Genomic DNA, 13,348 nt, shown 5'->3' with positions numbered 1-13,348 from the left:
ATAATAGTTCTATCATAAACATTGTTATTTTTCCTGCAGCCTCACCTCCACAGCAGATGATAGCAGCCACAAACAGAGACAGGTCACTGTCATCTAGCTCCAGCCCATTAAACTTCATTGCAAACTGGAACTTTGGCTCCATCATATCACTGAACGGCCGCCGCAAGCTCTTGAGGAATTCCCGGGTGATGAAGCCTGAGCCGTACGCTACAAGAAGCCCATCTTTGTTCATACTGGAGGCAAGCATGGCGAAGAGGGCTTCGTACACGCCATATTTCAAAAGAGTCACCTGATCGTTTAGGTCCAGGCTTGAGAACCCAGGGACGGACTTTGCAAACTCTGTGAGCTCAGTGACTGTTTCTACCGACGTGCACTGGCAGCAGTGGAAAATCCGAACTTCTGCCTCCCTGTCCTTCAACGCTCCTGCTGAGCCGACCATCTTTGCCACCAGTGTCTGCTCTGCCAGCTGGAGGGTCTCCATGTCATGGATGACGAAAGGCTGTGGAGAGTGGAGAAAGACAAACTCTTATGAGCAATGTATGTAAAGTACGGTAAAAAATGGGTTTCCAATTGAAATGCAGCGCAGTTAGTACATTGTGTACAATGATTTAGGTTTACATAAATAAACCTGACTGCATAAACATGGAACACTGTGAATTAGAAAACCTCCCTTTATGACGAACTGACAAACTAGTGACTGTGGTGTTTACTGAATGGAGAGACTAAGTCTAGAGCCCTTAATGGCGCTTGAATGTTTCCACAATGACTTGATTACTCTCCTTGACCTTACCTCCATATAATTATGGATGTCAATTGTAACAATCAACAGAGGTTTGAGGTAAAATTAATTTCTCTAGAAATATAAGCACAGTTTATGTTAAAGGTAAAGCAGTGTCAGAGCAAAGAGGGCTTACACCAGGACAAACTCAAAATGTCAAAACTAAGAAAGAAATTCATTTGAAACTTAGGCCCATCTGACAATAAGCTACCAATAGGCTACTGTCGCTAGAAGTACACAAGTATGCAAAGGTAAGCAGCATTGATTGATTCTAGCAAATAGGTGTTTAGCTGTGTCACTTTTCCCACAGTTGACAAGTAACAACATCTGATGAGCAGCTACACCTGCTGCTGCACATGATATCAGAGCTCTGACTCACAAATGCTGAGCTAAATGTGGGCTTGAGCAGCAGGGGAAGATATGCAGGACATGACACAGAGTTGTTTAATTTTGTGCTACTTCCACGTCAGCAACATGTAATTATCAGATAACTTGTAACTGATGTTATGATGTTGATATAAGAAAAAAAGTAGATTTCTGAACAAGGTGTATGTCAAATTGTATAATGCTACAATCTAAAATATTAATATTAATCCCAGTTTCAGAATGATGTGAAACAATGTCACACCAAAACTGCTGACACTTTGTGTGCATGCATGTTGTATTAAGTAAATGTTTTGTTTTTCTAATGGATATACTTTGCATCTTTTTGGACTCACTGCCTGAATTGATGCTATGGTATTATGCAGGAAAAAATAAGTCAAAATCATGCAGCTACACCCTTATGGATGCTCAGGTTTGTCAGACATTTTTTTCTATAAATATTAATACAATTTATACTGAAAGCAGAGCCAGGGGCGCTACACTGATAGTAACTGCTACAACAAACTTCAGAAAACAAAGTGGATACATTTAGTCTTAGTCCAGAAACAGTCTGATGAAAAAGCGTAGTCAAGACTACAGCACTGTGACAAGCTTTCAAGAGAGCTACAGGTAATTAAAACAATAACAGGACAAGAGTCTACAGTGGGCGGCATGGTGGCCTCAGAGCAAGAAGGTTGCGGATTCAAACCCCGGTTGCCCCGGCCTTTCTGTGTGGAGTTTGTGTGGGTTCTGTGTGGAGTCTGTGTGGGTTCTTTCCGGGTGCTCTGGCTTCCTCCCACCATCCAAAGACATGCGGCATAGGTTGATTGCTGACCCTAAATTGTCCATAGGTGTGACTGGTTGTCTATGTCTAGGATTGGCGACCTGTCCAGGGTGTACCCCGCCTTTTGCCCGATGTCAGCTGGGATTGGCTCCAGCCCCCGTGACCCTGTACGCAGGATAAGCGGTTGATGATGGATGGAAGAGTCTACAGCCATGCTAATGGCCACTTAGTCATAATGATGCTTTGAGTTTTTGCTAACATGCTCACAATGACAATGCTAATAGGTATACAGGCTTTAGCAGATATGTTTACCATGGTTACTGTCTTTGTGTAGCATGTTAGCATGCTAGTATTTGCTAAGGGCAGCTGTTGCGGATAGGAATGTATTTAGTTTTGTAGGTATTTGGTCATAAAATATTAGACATATTAAAATGTGTCTAATGATGGCTCTAGATGAAAAGTCATGATATCACTAAAGTAGGCTTCATCCCCTGAATCTCTGTACAACATGTCAAAGCTATCCATCATATAATTGTTGAGATATTTTAGTCTCGACCAAAGTGGTGGATCAACAGACCAACACTGTCATCCCGAGAGCCACGCTTCTAGCAGTTTTGATTTGCCACGCTGAACTTGCTCATATAACTCAATTGGAGGATTTGCTATTGACAGAATAAATATTGAAAATAATCATTAGTTACAACCCTAGTGATGATAGTTATGAATTCTAAAAGGAAATCTCACTCTTAAATTTCCCAATAAATGCGTATTTCCATACCCAGCGTACAGTGCAGCCCAGAGCAGCAGCAACAGCTTGACGATTCTTTAACTGCATATCCTTTTTTAGGGACTTCCAATGAAGACTGTATGTACTGTTAAGATAAATCATACTGCAGCAAAACCAGTTAGGTCGGATGATAAAACCGAGCTGTATACAAAGCAGAGCCAACAGTGACAGAATTAGGGCTCAGTATTCCTCCCAGACGTTGACACTAATGAGTCACATCTGACAGAAATTTACCTACTCAGTTACATGTATTACCTGGATTCAAAAATTTGATCCACTTTTTCTACAGGGGTAATTAACCATTTGATTTTTCAGTGTTTTTGAACAATAAGCTGAATGCATTCTCAATCAGCAGTGCCCTTGCAACAGTATATTAAGCATTTCAAATCATTATTTCTCCAGAATATTCATTTAAATTAGTCTTAAAATAATGCAAGCTGCAACAAAATTAGAAGGGCGTTCTTTCATGCAATGCTCTTCACAAACAATCAAAGTTATGCAATGTGTCAGCATTTGTAAGCTGGGCTATGGCAAATGGTACAATATGATTTTCATGGGAAGTAGTAAGTGTAAAAGTGCTGCAACATCATGATTGAACTCTAAAATCAAGAGTGGATCACACAATATGTGCCCTTCCAACAGACCGCTTTCCAGTGGCTGCAAACCCCAGAGACTCCCTCTGGACTCTAAGGCACCATCCACACTACTCCGTTTTAGTTTACAAACGGAGAATTAAAACAAATATGATCTCCATCCACACCAGCGTTTTAGCTGCATTTTGTAGTTGATCTCTGTCTACATTAAATAGACTGGAAATGCACATTTATTGGCCGTTCAGGTACACTGGGCATGCGCGTGCCAGTGTAAACATGAAGCAGATGGTCTCTTACTAGTTACAGGAGTTTTGGCAAAAGAAAAAATAAATACAGACGAAGAATTTTTTTTTTTTTTTTTTTTTTGCATACACCAATAAGGAGCTGGGACTGTTACTGAATGTAACACAGGAGTGTGGCGGCGAAAAACAGACTGGGAGTCGTTGCAAAGTAAATACGGCGACATGCACAGTACAAGTGTAGGCACATAAGTGTTATTTGCACAGTACATAATATTTTAATAAAAATACCATGTCAAAAACCCGGTCAGTAGCATCCTGTTTCTGCTTTGCATGACTTCAATCAGAGAGCCCAGCGTGAGTGGCTGCATCATCGTTTCTAAAGCCTGTCTTCACTAAAACACCCACCGGAGTTTTGAAATGCAAAACGTGGGGTTGGCAGCGTTTCTAAACTTCTCTGTTTTAGGTCTTCGTTTTCGCCGCCGACCTAAAACAGCATAGCAAAATGTCTCCATTTTAATTCGCAAACCATAGGCCCCCGTCCACACTACTACGTGTTCCTGACCCTCTGCTTGGCCACCACCTTTTTTGATAAAAAACGAGCCTGCGAGGGAATGTTTTTGTGAGATTGGGGATGGGTGATGAAAAGAATACAGGCATGGAGGGGAAAACAGGCGGTAGAGGGAGAAATGATGGACTCATACACTGGCTCTTTATATCATTTCGGTGCAAACAGATGTTTCCTTGTCCAGCTTGTGTGTTGCATTACTGATTGAGCAAGTTATTTCTGTCAGTGGTGGCAGCACATAACCTCTGAAGTACTGGCTGCCAGATCATGTTGAGACATTAGTTTGATTGCAAATTTTGAATGTGCTCAGATTGAGGTTAATATTACTCCGATGGGGAAGAAATAAATTAGAAGTTGCAAGACAACATGACCATGACCTGTGGGGAAATACTGGTAATGAGAAGAGCCATGAACAAGAAATACACACACACACACACACACACACACACACACACACACACACACACACACAAAGTCTTTCACTCACCAACCCACTACTTTAAATGAACGTACAGGGGTGCAGGTCTTGCCGGTTAGAATGGTTCGAGCCTTGGCCTTGTTCATGTTGAAGTTCTTGAGGTAGGCCTCATATATCTGCCTGGCAAGTGTCTTCTGGTCGGCAAGCTGGGGGTTTACCACCTCCCTGTCTCCCGTTACCATCTCCGCCTTCAGCTTTAGCTTCTCTGACTGGGGCATCCGGCCAAAACGGATGGCTGTAGAGAGCAAAGCAGACAAAGAAAGTCAGACCAAGATTACAGAATTTATTCCATATGTCAAGTCGCAGTTAAAATGTATAGTGCAACAGATATTACAGAAAATGCAAAATGTTTATGTAAATATTAAATTAAATATTAATATTACAAAAAACAACCCATTCACAGATAAAACTACTATATCAGGACAAAGAGAGGAAACAAAGTGCTTTAAAAGAAACCTATCCATCCATCAATCCATCCATCGTCAACCGCTTATCCTGTGTACAGGGTCGCGGGGGTCTGGAGCCAATCCCAGCTGACATCGGGCGAAAGTCGGGGTACACCCTGGACAGGTCGCCAATCCATCGCAGGTCCACACATAGACAAACAACCAGTCACACTCACACCTAAGGACAATTTAGGGTCACCAATCAACCTAGGCTGGAGCACCCGGAGAGAACCCAGGCAGACACGGGGAGAACATGCAAACTCCGCACAGAAAGGCCTCACAGCCTTTGAACCCGCGACCTTCTTGCTTTGAGGTGACAGCGCTATCTGCCGGACCACCGTGCCGCCCCTAAAAGAAACCCAGTTTTGAAAAATCTAAAATAGCTTGAGCTCCAAAAAACCACACAAACCACTTATTCAAGATGCTGACATCTGTTGTAATCATTTTTAAAATCTACAAAGATACCCCACTAAGTAAAATGAATCCAAGTCAACATACCAGTACAGAAAAGAACATTAAATGTATCCAAAACATTTTAAATCTGTCCAAACAAAGCTTGTAGAGCAGTGACAATGAAATAGCTCCACTGAAAACACAGAAAGCATTCTCAGGCTATTCAGGATTTTACTGTGTCTTTACTATATCAGATCCTGTAAAATGCTGCGATGATCTCAGTGTGGCGCTTAGTACCTTTCAATCATAATTAAGTTTGATACATAGCACAGCAGCAGCTTCGGATAGATGAATCACTGGTATTTACATGTTGTTGAATGTAATCTGCTGTTTCTCGACTAGCGAAACATTGGCAAGGAATTTCATGAAGCTGCAGTATTGAAGGTGGTATGGTCCAATTAGTTTCCTTTGGATGGGTCTGTAAACAGTGATGCTAAAATCTATTTGATGAAAGTAAGAACAAGAACAGGAGAACCCAACTCCGAACAGCAGAGATTCAGGTACAAGCTGCAAAATTATTAAAAGCTGCTAATAATATTATAAGCTAATAAACTTCCATTGTCATTACACACATCCACCAAAAGGAAGACTGTGTTAATCAAAATAACACTGATATATATTATTAATTGGCATCCACAAACATGCTTGAACTTTTTAACCTGCTTAAATTCTCAACTACAAACCCCAAAGGCACATACATTTTGTCTTTATGCTTTGGTAGCATTTAAAAAAAAGTTAATGCAATAGCAATAGAAATTTATGGATGAACACAACAAGTTACTACATATTACAAGGTGTGTTAGATGTGGGCATCAGTTGTGTGAAGTGTGCTTCAACACCATACAAGAGTTGTTTTTCTACGAGAGGATGCTGGGATGTCTCAGACGGCCTGATCCCATTTGAGTAATGAGATTAGAGGTGAACTGTTTTAAACCCGTCCTCGCCAATTTCGATGGGCATGAGATGATGCACACACAAACACAATGCTCTCTTAGAGCCCGACATCCAGCTGCACATACCGCCTGCATTTAAAGGACTATAAAGCATAAAAGGAAATCTGATTTCCCAGTTTTCCACTGAACAAACCACTGTTAAAACAAATCCAGGCCAACTCAGCAGGAGCGAGCAAGGATGAGATATGGAGATAGCAGACAGCATGAGGTCCCATTAGATTGCTTCTCACAAAGTGGATGGATCATCTGAAGCTGGTAAAGCTCCAGAGCAGGTCGCCTGGGCAGGAGCCAAGTCTAATTAAGATGAGAGGAAGTGAGTGATGTTAAGCTGAGCGTAAGTCTATTTCCTAAGAGCCGGTGTGAGCGGATGAGTCTGACTCGAGTGGGGCTAAAAGTGGGAGGGGGACAGCCTGTCATTCCATTAAATCATCTGTTTCAACAGGTGATTTGTAGAAGAAGATTTCAGCCACTAAACGCCTCCTTGCCAACAGTAAGAATTATTGCCAACGACCAAAACATTAAATTATGTGTTTTTTACAGTGCATCTTCTAAGGTCATGAGATCTGAGCTATTAGTAAGTTAAGTTAAGAAAGTTAGGAAACTTTCAGTCACTTGTTCACTAAGGTAAACTTTTTTGTGGAATTCACAATAAGACAACTCTGATTCACCTAACCCATGGATATGCCATTTTAAATTTCACATTTGAAAATTGTACATACACATTTGTGTAAAAAAAAAAAAAAATCACCTCTCTGCTGTCCACTTTAGAACAAAGGCATAAAATATCCCACAAAAATCTTACTAAATTCAACAATAAATGTACATTTTGTTATACTGAGACTCTGTTATGCATTTTTGTCATGATTTCCCCTTATCAACTAAGTTTAAGACGGATATATAGGATTTTTTGTCAAAATAAATTAAACAAAGCATCCACCTATGATAAATGTAATATAACAAACTCACTGTAAAACATCATAACTCACTGTGCTTCATTGTAAAGCACATCATTTTAATGGGTAAATTTCACATATACAAAATAAAACTAGAGTCAAATAAAGGATGTTGTTGATGTCTGGATGTTTATTGATACATATGAGTTTGGGCTGAACAATTAATTGTTTTCATATCGAAATTGCGATTTGAAGAATGAGATCAGTTAATTGTGAAGACGGCGATTAAAATGTAGGTAAATTATGGTGGCTGGGTCACAGTTGGGGATTGAACCCGGATCTCTCACACCAAAATAAGGTGTCTTATCCATTGCCCCATCACCACCCCTGTCATTCCGTGTCATCCTTGTGTGACAGATCTGCTTGCCAATCACAAGCTCCATGCGCCTCCTGTTAAGGCCGTTAACGGCCCTGCTACTCACCAATCAGAGCAGGCAGAGGGCGAGTACGTTTTACAACAAACGAAACTAGAGGAAAACGTGGGATAATGGCGCCAGCTGAACTGACACGGGCAGCAGCTGTGCCGTGGTTTTGTCTGGCGTCAACTCACACTGAAGTGTTTCAGCGGAGTGTTTAGCCTACACGTTGTTAACTTGTCATTTTGTGTGCTTCAACTAGGGATAACAGGTCTTTGTGAGCCCGTTCTGTTCCGCTCTCTGCAGGCTAACGTTACATATTAACATGGAGCATTTCAGAATAAGAGCGTTTTGCCTGTATGATTTTGCTGACTTGTTCAGATTTTGCTTATTTGTTCAGTTGTCCTTGATTTTGGTTCTTCTATGGTTAAGTAGGCTACGTGGTTAAATTGTTTCTCTCTTTTGTCTGTTTAACTTTTATTTTTGATGTACGATCGGGAGTCTGCAACGGGTGTTTTATTTTGAAAATTGACCGGATTCTCTATCCCGTTCAGTGTCTGACTTCCTGCCTGGTTGATCTGCTCTGTGCTGCTTGACGCAGCTTCCGTCAAAAACAGACTGGCAGTGAATACTGAACATTAGCAAAACTTCAATAAAAAAACCAAAACATTCATAAATCGAATCGTAATCGCAATATCTGGCAGAAAAATCACAATTAGATTTTTTTCCCCAAATCGTTCAGCCCTAGTAGTAACCTAGCTGAAAAAAGATATTACATTACCTATTTGGACAAATACATTATATTGTGTTGTGTTATGCACAGGTGAGAGAGGCAAGAAGATCACATCTACAACAGGTTTATCTGAGCCATGCAGTCTAAACCTTTTTATATACAGTCTATGGTCTAAACCCACTAAAAACACCTCAGAGGTTTAGTTTTTTTGTCTCGTGGTACATCCTGCTGAGGATGAAGGAACGTGTTATGACCCTAGGGTCATATTTTGTAATTTGGGTATCTCTTACACTGCACTGTCAGCTGTTATCCTCCCTTAGAGTGTGTGTGAGTGTATGCAGGTAATGGAGAATAGCCTGGATTGGTCCTGCAGCTGCCTCCTGATTGGCCACCTGGATGACAACATTTTAAGCCACATCTGACAGGTACTCACTCTCTCTCTCTGCCATTCCCAACCTGAGCCTATGTACTGTGTGTATTTTCTATTTTCATTGTAAGTAGAGAACCTGTGTAGCGAACATATTAGACTTTGTGAGTAGCTTAACTTTGATTTTCAGATTATTGTCTATGACAACCTAATTTTGTTGGCATTAGCCATTTTTGTTTGCTCTGTTTAAATTTTCTTGCAGTTAGTAGGAGTGAGAAGCCCTTTTTGTTTGCACCTTTTTTCCTCCTATTTTTGATAATAGAAGCCTTTTCTTTACTTTTTGTTTTTGGTTTAGGGAAGTTTTACGTGTCCTAGAGGGTTTTGGTTGTTGTTTTGGGCACTGCTCATCTCCAAAGATAATAAAAACTGCTAAATTGTATTTCTTTTGTGTCTGGCCTTGCTTATGTTGCGTTCAGGAGACCTTGGGACGTAACAGTCGGCACTAGCTTCAGGTTGGTTATTTTGTGGTAAGATTATATTATCGCCCCATTTGTACTGTCCTGGAGACAGACAAGAAAGTGCAGTTACGGCTCTCTCCCTATTCATTCACATAGCGGCTTGGTCTTGTTAGTCCGAAATAACCACCCGGAGGTGTTACCAATATGACTGCCGAGTGGTGGGACCTATAAAGGACTTTGGCAATACTTTTACTCCAAATTTTAATGCTTTAATTAATTAATATATTTAAGGCTTTCAAATCACATTTTCAGCGCATTATAATAATTAAATGTAGAGATCTCCTGACCATTTTTTCTGAGGCATTTCATATTGGCTATCTGGTCAATAGCTTGATATTTACTATAAATTTGCTTCTGTTTCTCTACATCAGTATGTAACCTCAGTGTAGTTATGCCGAAGATTGTTATATTTCTCTTACCTTTAACTTATATAATTAAGGTGCCGTATCAACAAGTATTGCAATATTATTAAGACATTTATATAGGCCTAATAAGAGTAAATAAATCAGACCACAGCTCATCACTGAACTTAACTTATTGACACTTGATGCAAGGGATTGGATGCTGTTGAATGAAAAGTTGCAACATCTCCAGGAAGCATGGAAAATATTTTATTATGTTCGAGAAACACAAAAAGGTATATGCGGTGTAGTGTAAGTTTAATCTTGTAAAGTCAGTATTCTTCACATTCTGTTTAACTGGAATCTGCAGTAGATCCTGATTTGATAATGACTGGTCTGGACTGGTTTGCTGATGAAGAATGTTAGCTAGAGATTTTGGTGTTGTTCATACTGTAAGCAGGAACTTTTTTCCCCTCTGTAGCAGCAAACACAATACACAACCTTAACACTATTAGGCTGCAACCTGAGCCTCTAGCCCATGTCACAGAGCTGTAGCCAAACTGAACATGCCACATCGGTATGTTTTACAGACGCCTGGTAAAATGTACCTTTTACTTTCACTAGTGAGTTTCAAGAAGTTAAAACTGTTGAACCGTTATAGTAAGGAACATATAATCATGAAAATCTGTGCTAGGTATTAAGGACCCCATGGGACAAAATAAGTTGGACAAAATCAGTCCAGCCTCTGCCACCAATATGTAATATCTGCAAAGTGTGCACAGTCTTTATGTAAACCCACAGATTGCATTGACCTTTTCGATCCTTCGAATAAAAGTACACTGACAGACCAGAAAAACAAGCACCTGCACGCCTGCACACACACACGTCCAAAATCTATTCCAGTGCTTTTTTCTAATCAGGACAGGTCAGCATGCCATGTTGTATGTTTACACAGAGTAAACAACAGTCACCAGAATCTAGAAGAAACCTAAACTGTGTAATTGATTATGCATCCCTTTGCTCTGGGCCAGACGCCCAAAGCTGCCATAGGCGGCAGTTTCCCGGACCTTATTAATAAATTCTTCAAAGACAACAGTTTGTTGTAACTCAATTATTTGCTTAATCCCTCACCAGAAATATACAATTTCCATGACAGTACTCTACTCAAGAACCATTCATAGAACCATGCATAGGGGTGTGTGTGTGTGTGTGTGTGTGCCCTTGGCTTGAAGCCATGTTCTGTAGGACTCACCATTGTGGGACATGCCCACCGACAGGCACTTCTGGAAGCGGCAGTGTTGGCACTTGTTGCGGTTTTTCTTTTGGATCTTGCAGCGACGCTCACATTTGTCATACTCCAGCTTCAGACGGATGGTCCGTCGGAAAAAACCCTGGAGGAATGAGGAGAAAAACATGGTTAAGAAAAACTAGTAATATGAATAACTCATATGAAGAAAACATTCAATTATATTTGATATAATTAATTATTTTAATTTGTTTGAACAACACAGACCACTTTATTCAGGCAATACGTGAAATAAATATAAAGAATAATACACAAGTAAATGACACCTGAAATGTAACATACACTAGTAAATTACCTTTTAATAAACACTGATGTTATGAAACCAGCTTCAGGATCCACAAAAAAAAATAAAAATCCAACGAAGAAAGAAGCTATTACATAGGCAGTTATTTATTCCCATATTAATGGTGCCTGACGAATCAGATACCTAGTTTCACCATCAGTTTTTCCTCACTTACACAACCTTGACAAAAAGAACACTTTGTCGAGGAACAGATCTACCGATGTAACAGATGTAGCAAGTGGCATGTTTGCGGTTGGTTGGAGGGTAGAAAATGGCTTAGGGAATTGCTTAATAACATCTTTAGCCATATTTAATAGCAAATTGCAGTTTTATACAAAACTGTCACCTAGTGTGCCAAAATACATACAGACACCCACACAACAAAGCTGACATGTCGCCTGGACAGAAGTAAAGGTCAAATGGGATTCATGTCGACGCTGCTTGTGTCCACTGTCGTAAAGGATTAGTGAAGTGGCATCACAGAGGTCAGCCTCCTCGTATTAGTGGGGACATGGGTCACATTGTCATGTGACATTTTTGTTATATTTTTCAACTTAAGGAGTTGCAGACAACCACCTGAACGCTACATCACAAATATTTACAGCAGGGGTCCAGCAAATAAGCCTGGCGTCGGGGCAAACTTTTTTCAAGCCATTACATAGCGGGCCGGAACATACAAATCCCTGAATGCTCACATTCTACATTTAGCTCAGTTGGCAGTGAGCAGGACTAACGTTGGGAGGGTTGTATGATCTATCCAAACCTATGACCGCTCAACCTATGGATATTTTTTGAGTTGTGTCAAGCAAGCCAGAGACATTTTTGAGTGTCCTTCAGAACTTTTCAAAGTAAAAGCTCTAAATAAACTTGACATAAAGTAGCCTATTGCTGCAAAAAAATGTTCTTGCACTTTTTGGAGGCACAATTACTTAAGAGGAAGTGATTATGTGAGTAACTGTAGCTGTCATGACTGAGAACTATTTCAGCACCGGCTGCTTTCATTTTATTTATTTTTCTGCTATCAAAGCAATTTGGCCACGATATTATTGCTGGCAGGCCGATTCTGGCCCGCGGGCCGCCTATTGCCAACCACTGACTTACAGGCACACAGCAGATCATGGGATACTAAGTGCTGGAAAGGACTCGGAGGGAAGGGGTATTCGCAAAATCCTGGCAAAAGAAGGGTGCTTCGGGGTGTTGTAGTGGCCTAGATTTTAAGATGCATACCATTAACTGTGATTGAAACTTCCGTGGTTCAATTCCCAGTGGGCGTCCTATGTTGTCCCCCTCTGTCTCCCCTCATTTGCTGTCGCCTCACTACAATCAACCTTTGAGTAAAGCTTTAAATGAAAAAAAAATAAAAAAAAAATAGAGAAAGTGGCTACAACTCTGACCTAATTTGGAGTAGCCTTTCAAATGTGACAAGACTTTCTGGTCCATTATGACAGATTTGATCAAGAAATGCTGAGTTCAGTTGGTCCAGCTAATGTTGCAAGTACGGCCTTCACCATTACCATGAGGCACTTCACAGGTCACTAGTGATAGTCACAAAAAAACAAACAAAAACACAGGTTATCATAAAAGTTCAAGGTCTACCTAGGTTATGTTTGTTTTTTCCAGTTTTACAGCCCTACAATTTCACCCTGCGCAGATCACAACTTTGACTCTGCCCTGTGGACCTACTAGTGTTGATACCTCTATATTGATGCATGGACTGACAATCACACATATACACTATTAGCATTAACACAGAGACATAATCCTTCTATCACTGCACAGACTCACACTTAAGTGAGCTGCTGCTCCGATGTAAATTTCTTTGCAACATCATGTTGACATGATGGAGTTACTGAGTTTATATATTACTTGACATACATACTCCCACTGGATTCACAGTGTAGAAGTGTAGAATAGTATCTTGCTTCAGTAGCTGCTTTCCCTTCATTTTTTTCCCTTCAGTGATTGATAGAAAAGAAAAAAAACAAATAAAAAAAGAAGAATACAGAATACTGGCATACCAATATAGGCTCAAAAACACATGCACACACA

At 40.4% G+C, this 13,348-nt stretch overlaps 1 protein-coding gene across 3 annotated transcripts in view; it reads right to left on the bottom strand.

The window, feature by feature from the left end:
- pparab (peroxisome proliferator-activated receptor alpha b) overlaps window positions 1–13,348 on the bottom strand; it is a 34,644-nt gene that overhangs the window by 4,280 nt on the left and 17,016 nt on the right. The window contains exons 2-5 of one of the 3 annotated variants that reach the window (XM_046036505.1): window positions 12,694–12,834; window positions 10,963–11,101; window positions 4,626–4,825; window positions 46–499 (exon numbers count right to left, since the gene is read on the bottom strand). In XM_046036505.1, the coding sequence (XP_045892461.1) occupies window positions 46–499; window positions 4,626–4,825; window positions 10,963–10,975 (667 nt within the window). In that variant the 5' untranslated portion in view covers window positions 10,976–11,101; window positions 12,694–12,834. Of the gene's footprint in view, window positions 1–45; window positions 500–4,625; window positions 4,826–10,962; window positions 11,102–11,311; window positions 11,373–12,693; window positions 12,835–13,348 lie in introns of those variants that run through there. The other 2 variants (XM_046036506.1, XM_046036504.1) reach the window with 2 other exon arrangements.

Source organism: Micropterus dolomieu, linkage group LG22 (genome assembly GCF_021292245.1).
Source record: "Micropterus dolomieu isolate WLL.071019.BEF.003 ecotype Adirondacks linkage group LG22, ASM2129224v1, whole genome shotgun sequence".
NCBI classification, from domain to species: Eukaryota; Metazoa; Chordata; class Actinopteri; order Centrarchiformes; family Centrarchidae; genus Micropterus; species Micropterus dolomieu.
The sequence above is the reverse complement of the archived record's forward strand: the minus strand, read 5'-3'. Positions and strand labels throughout refer to the sequence as shown.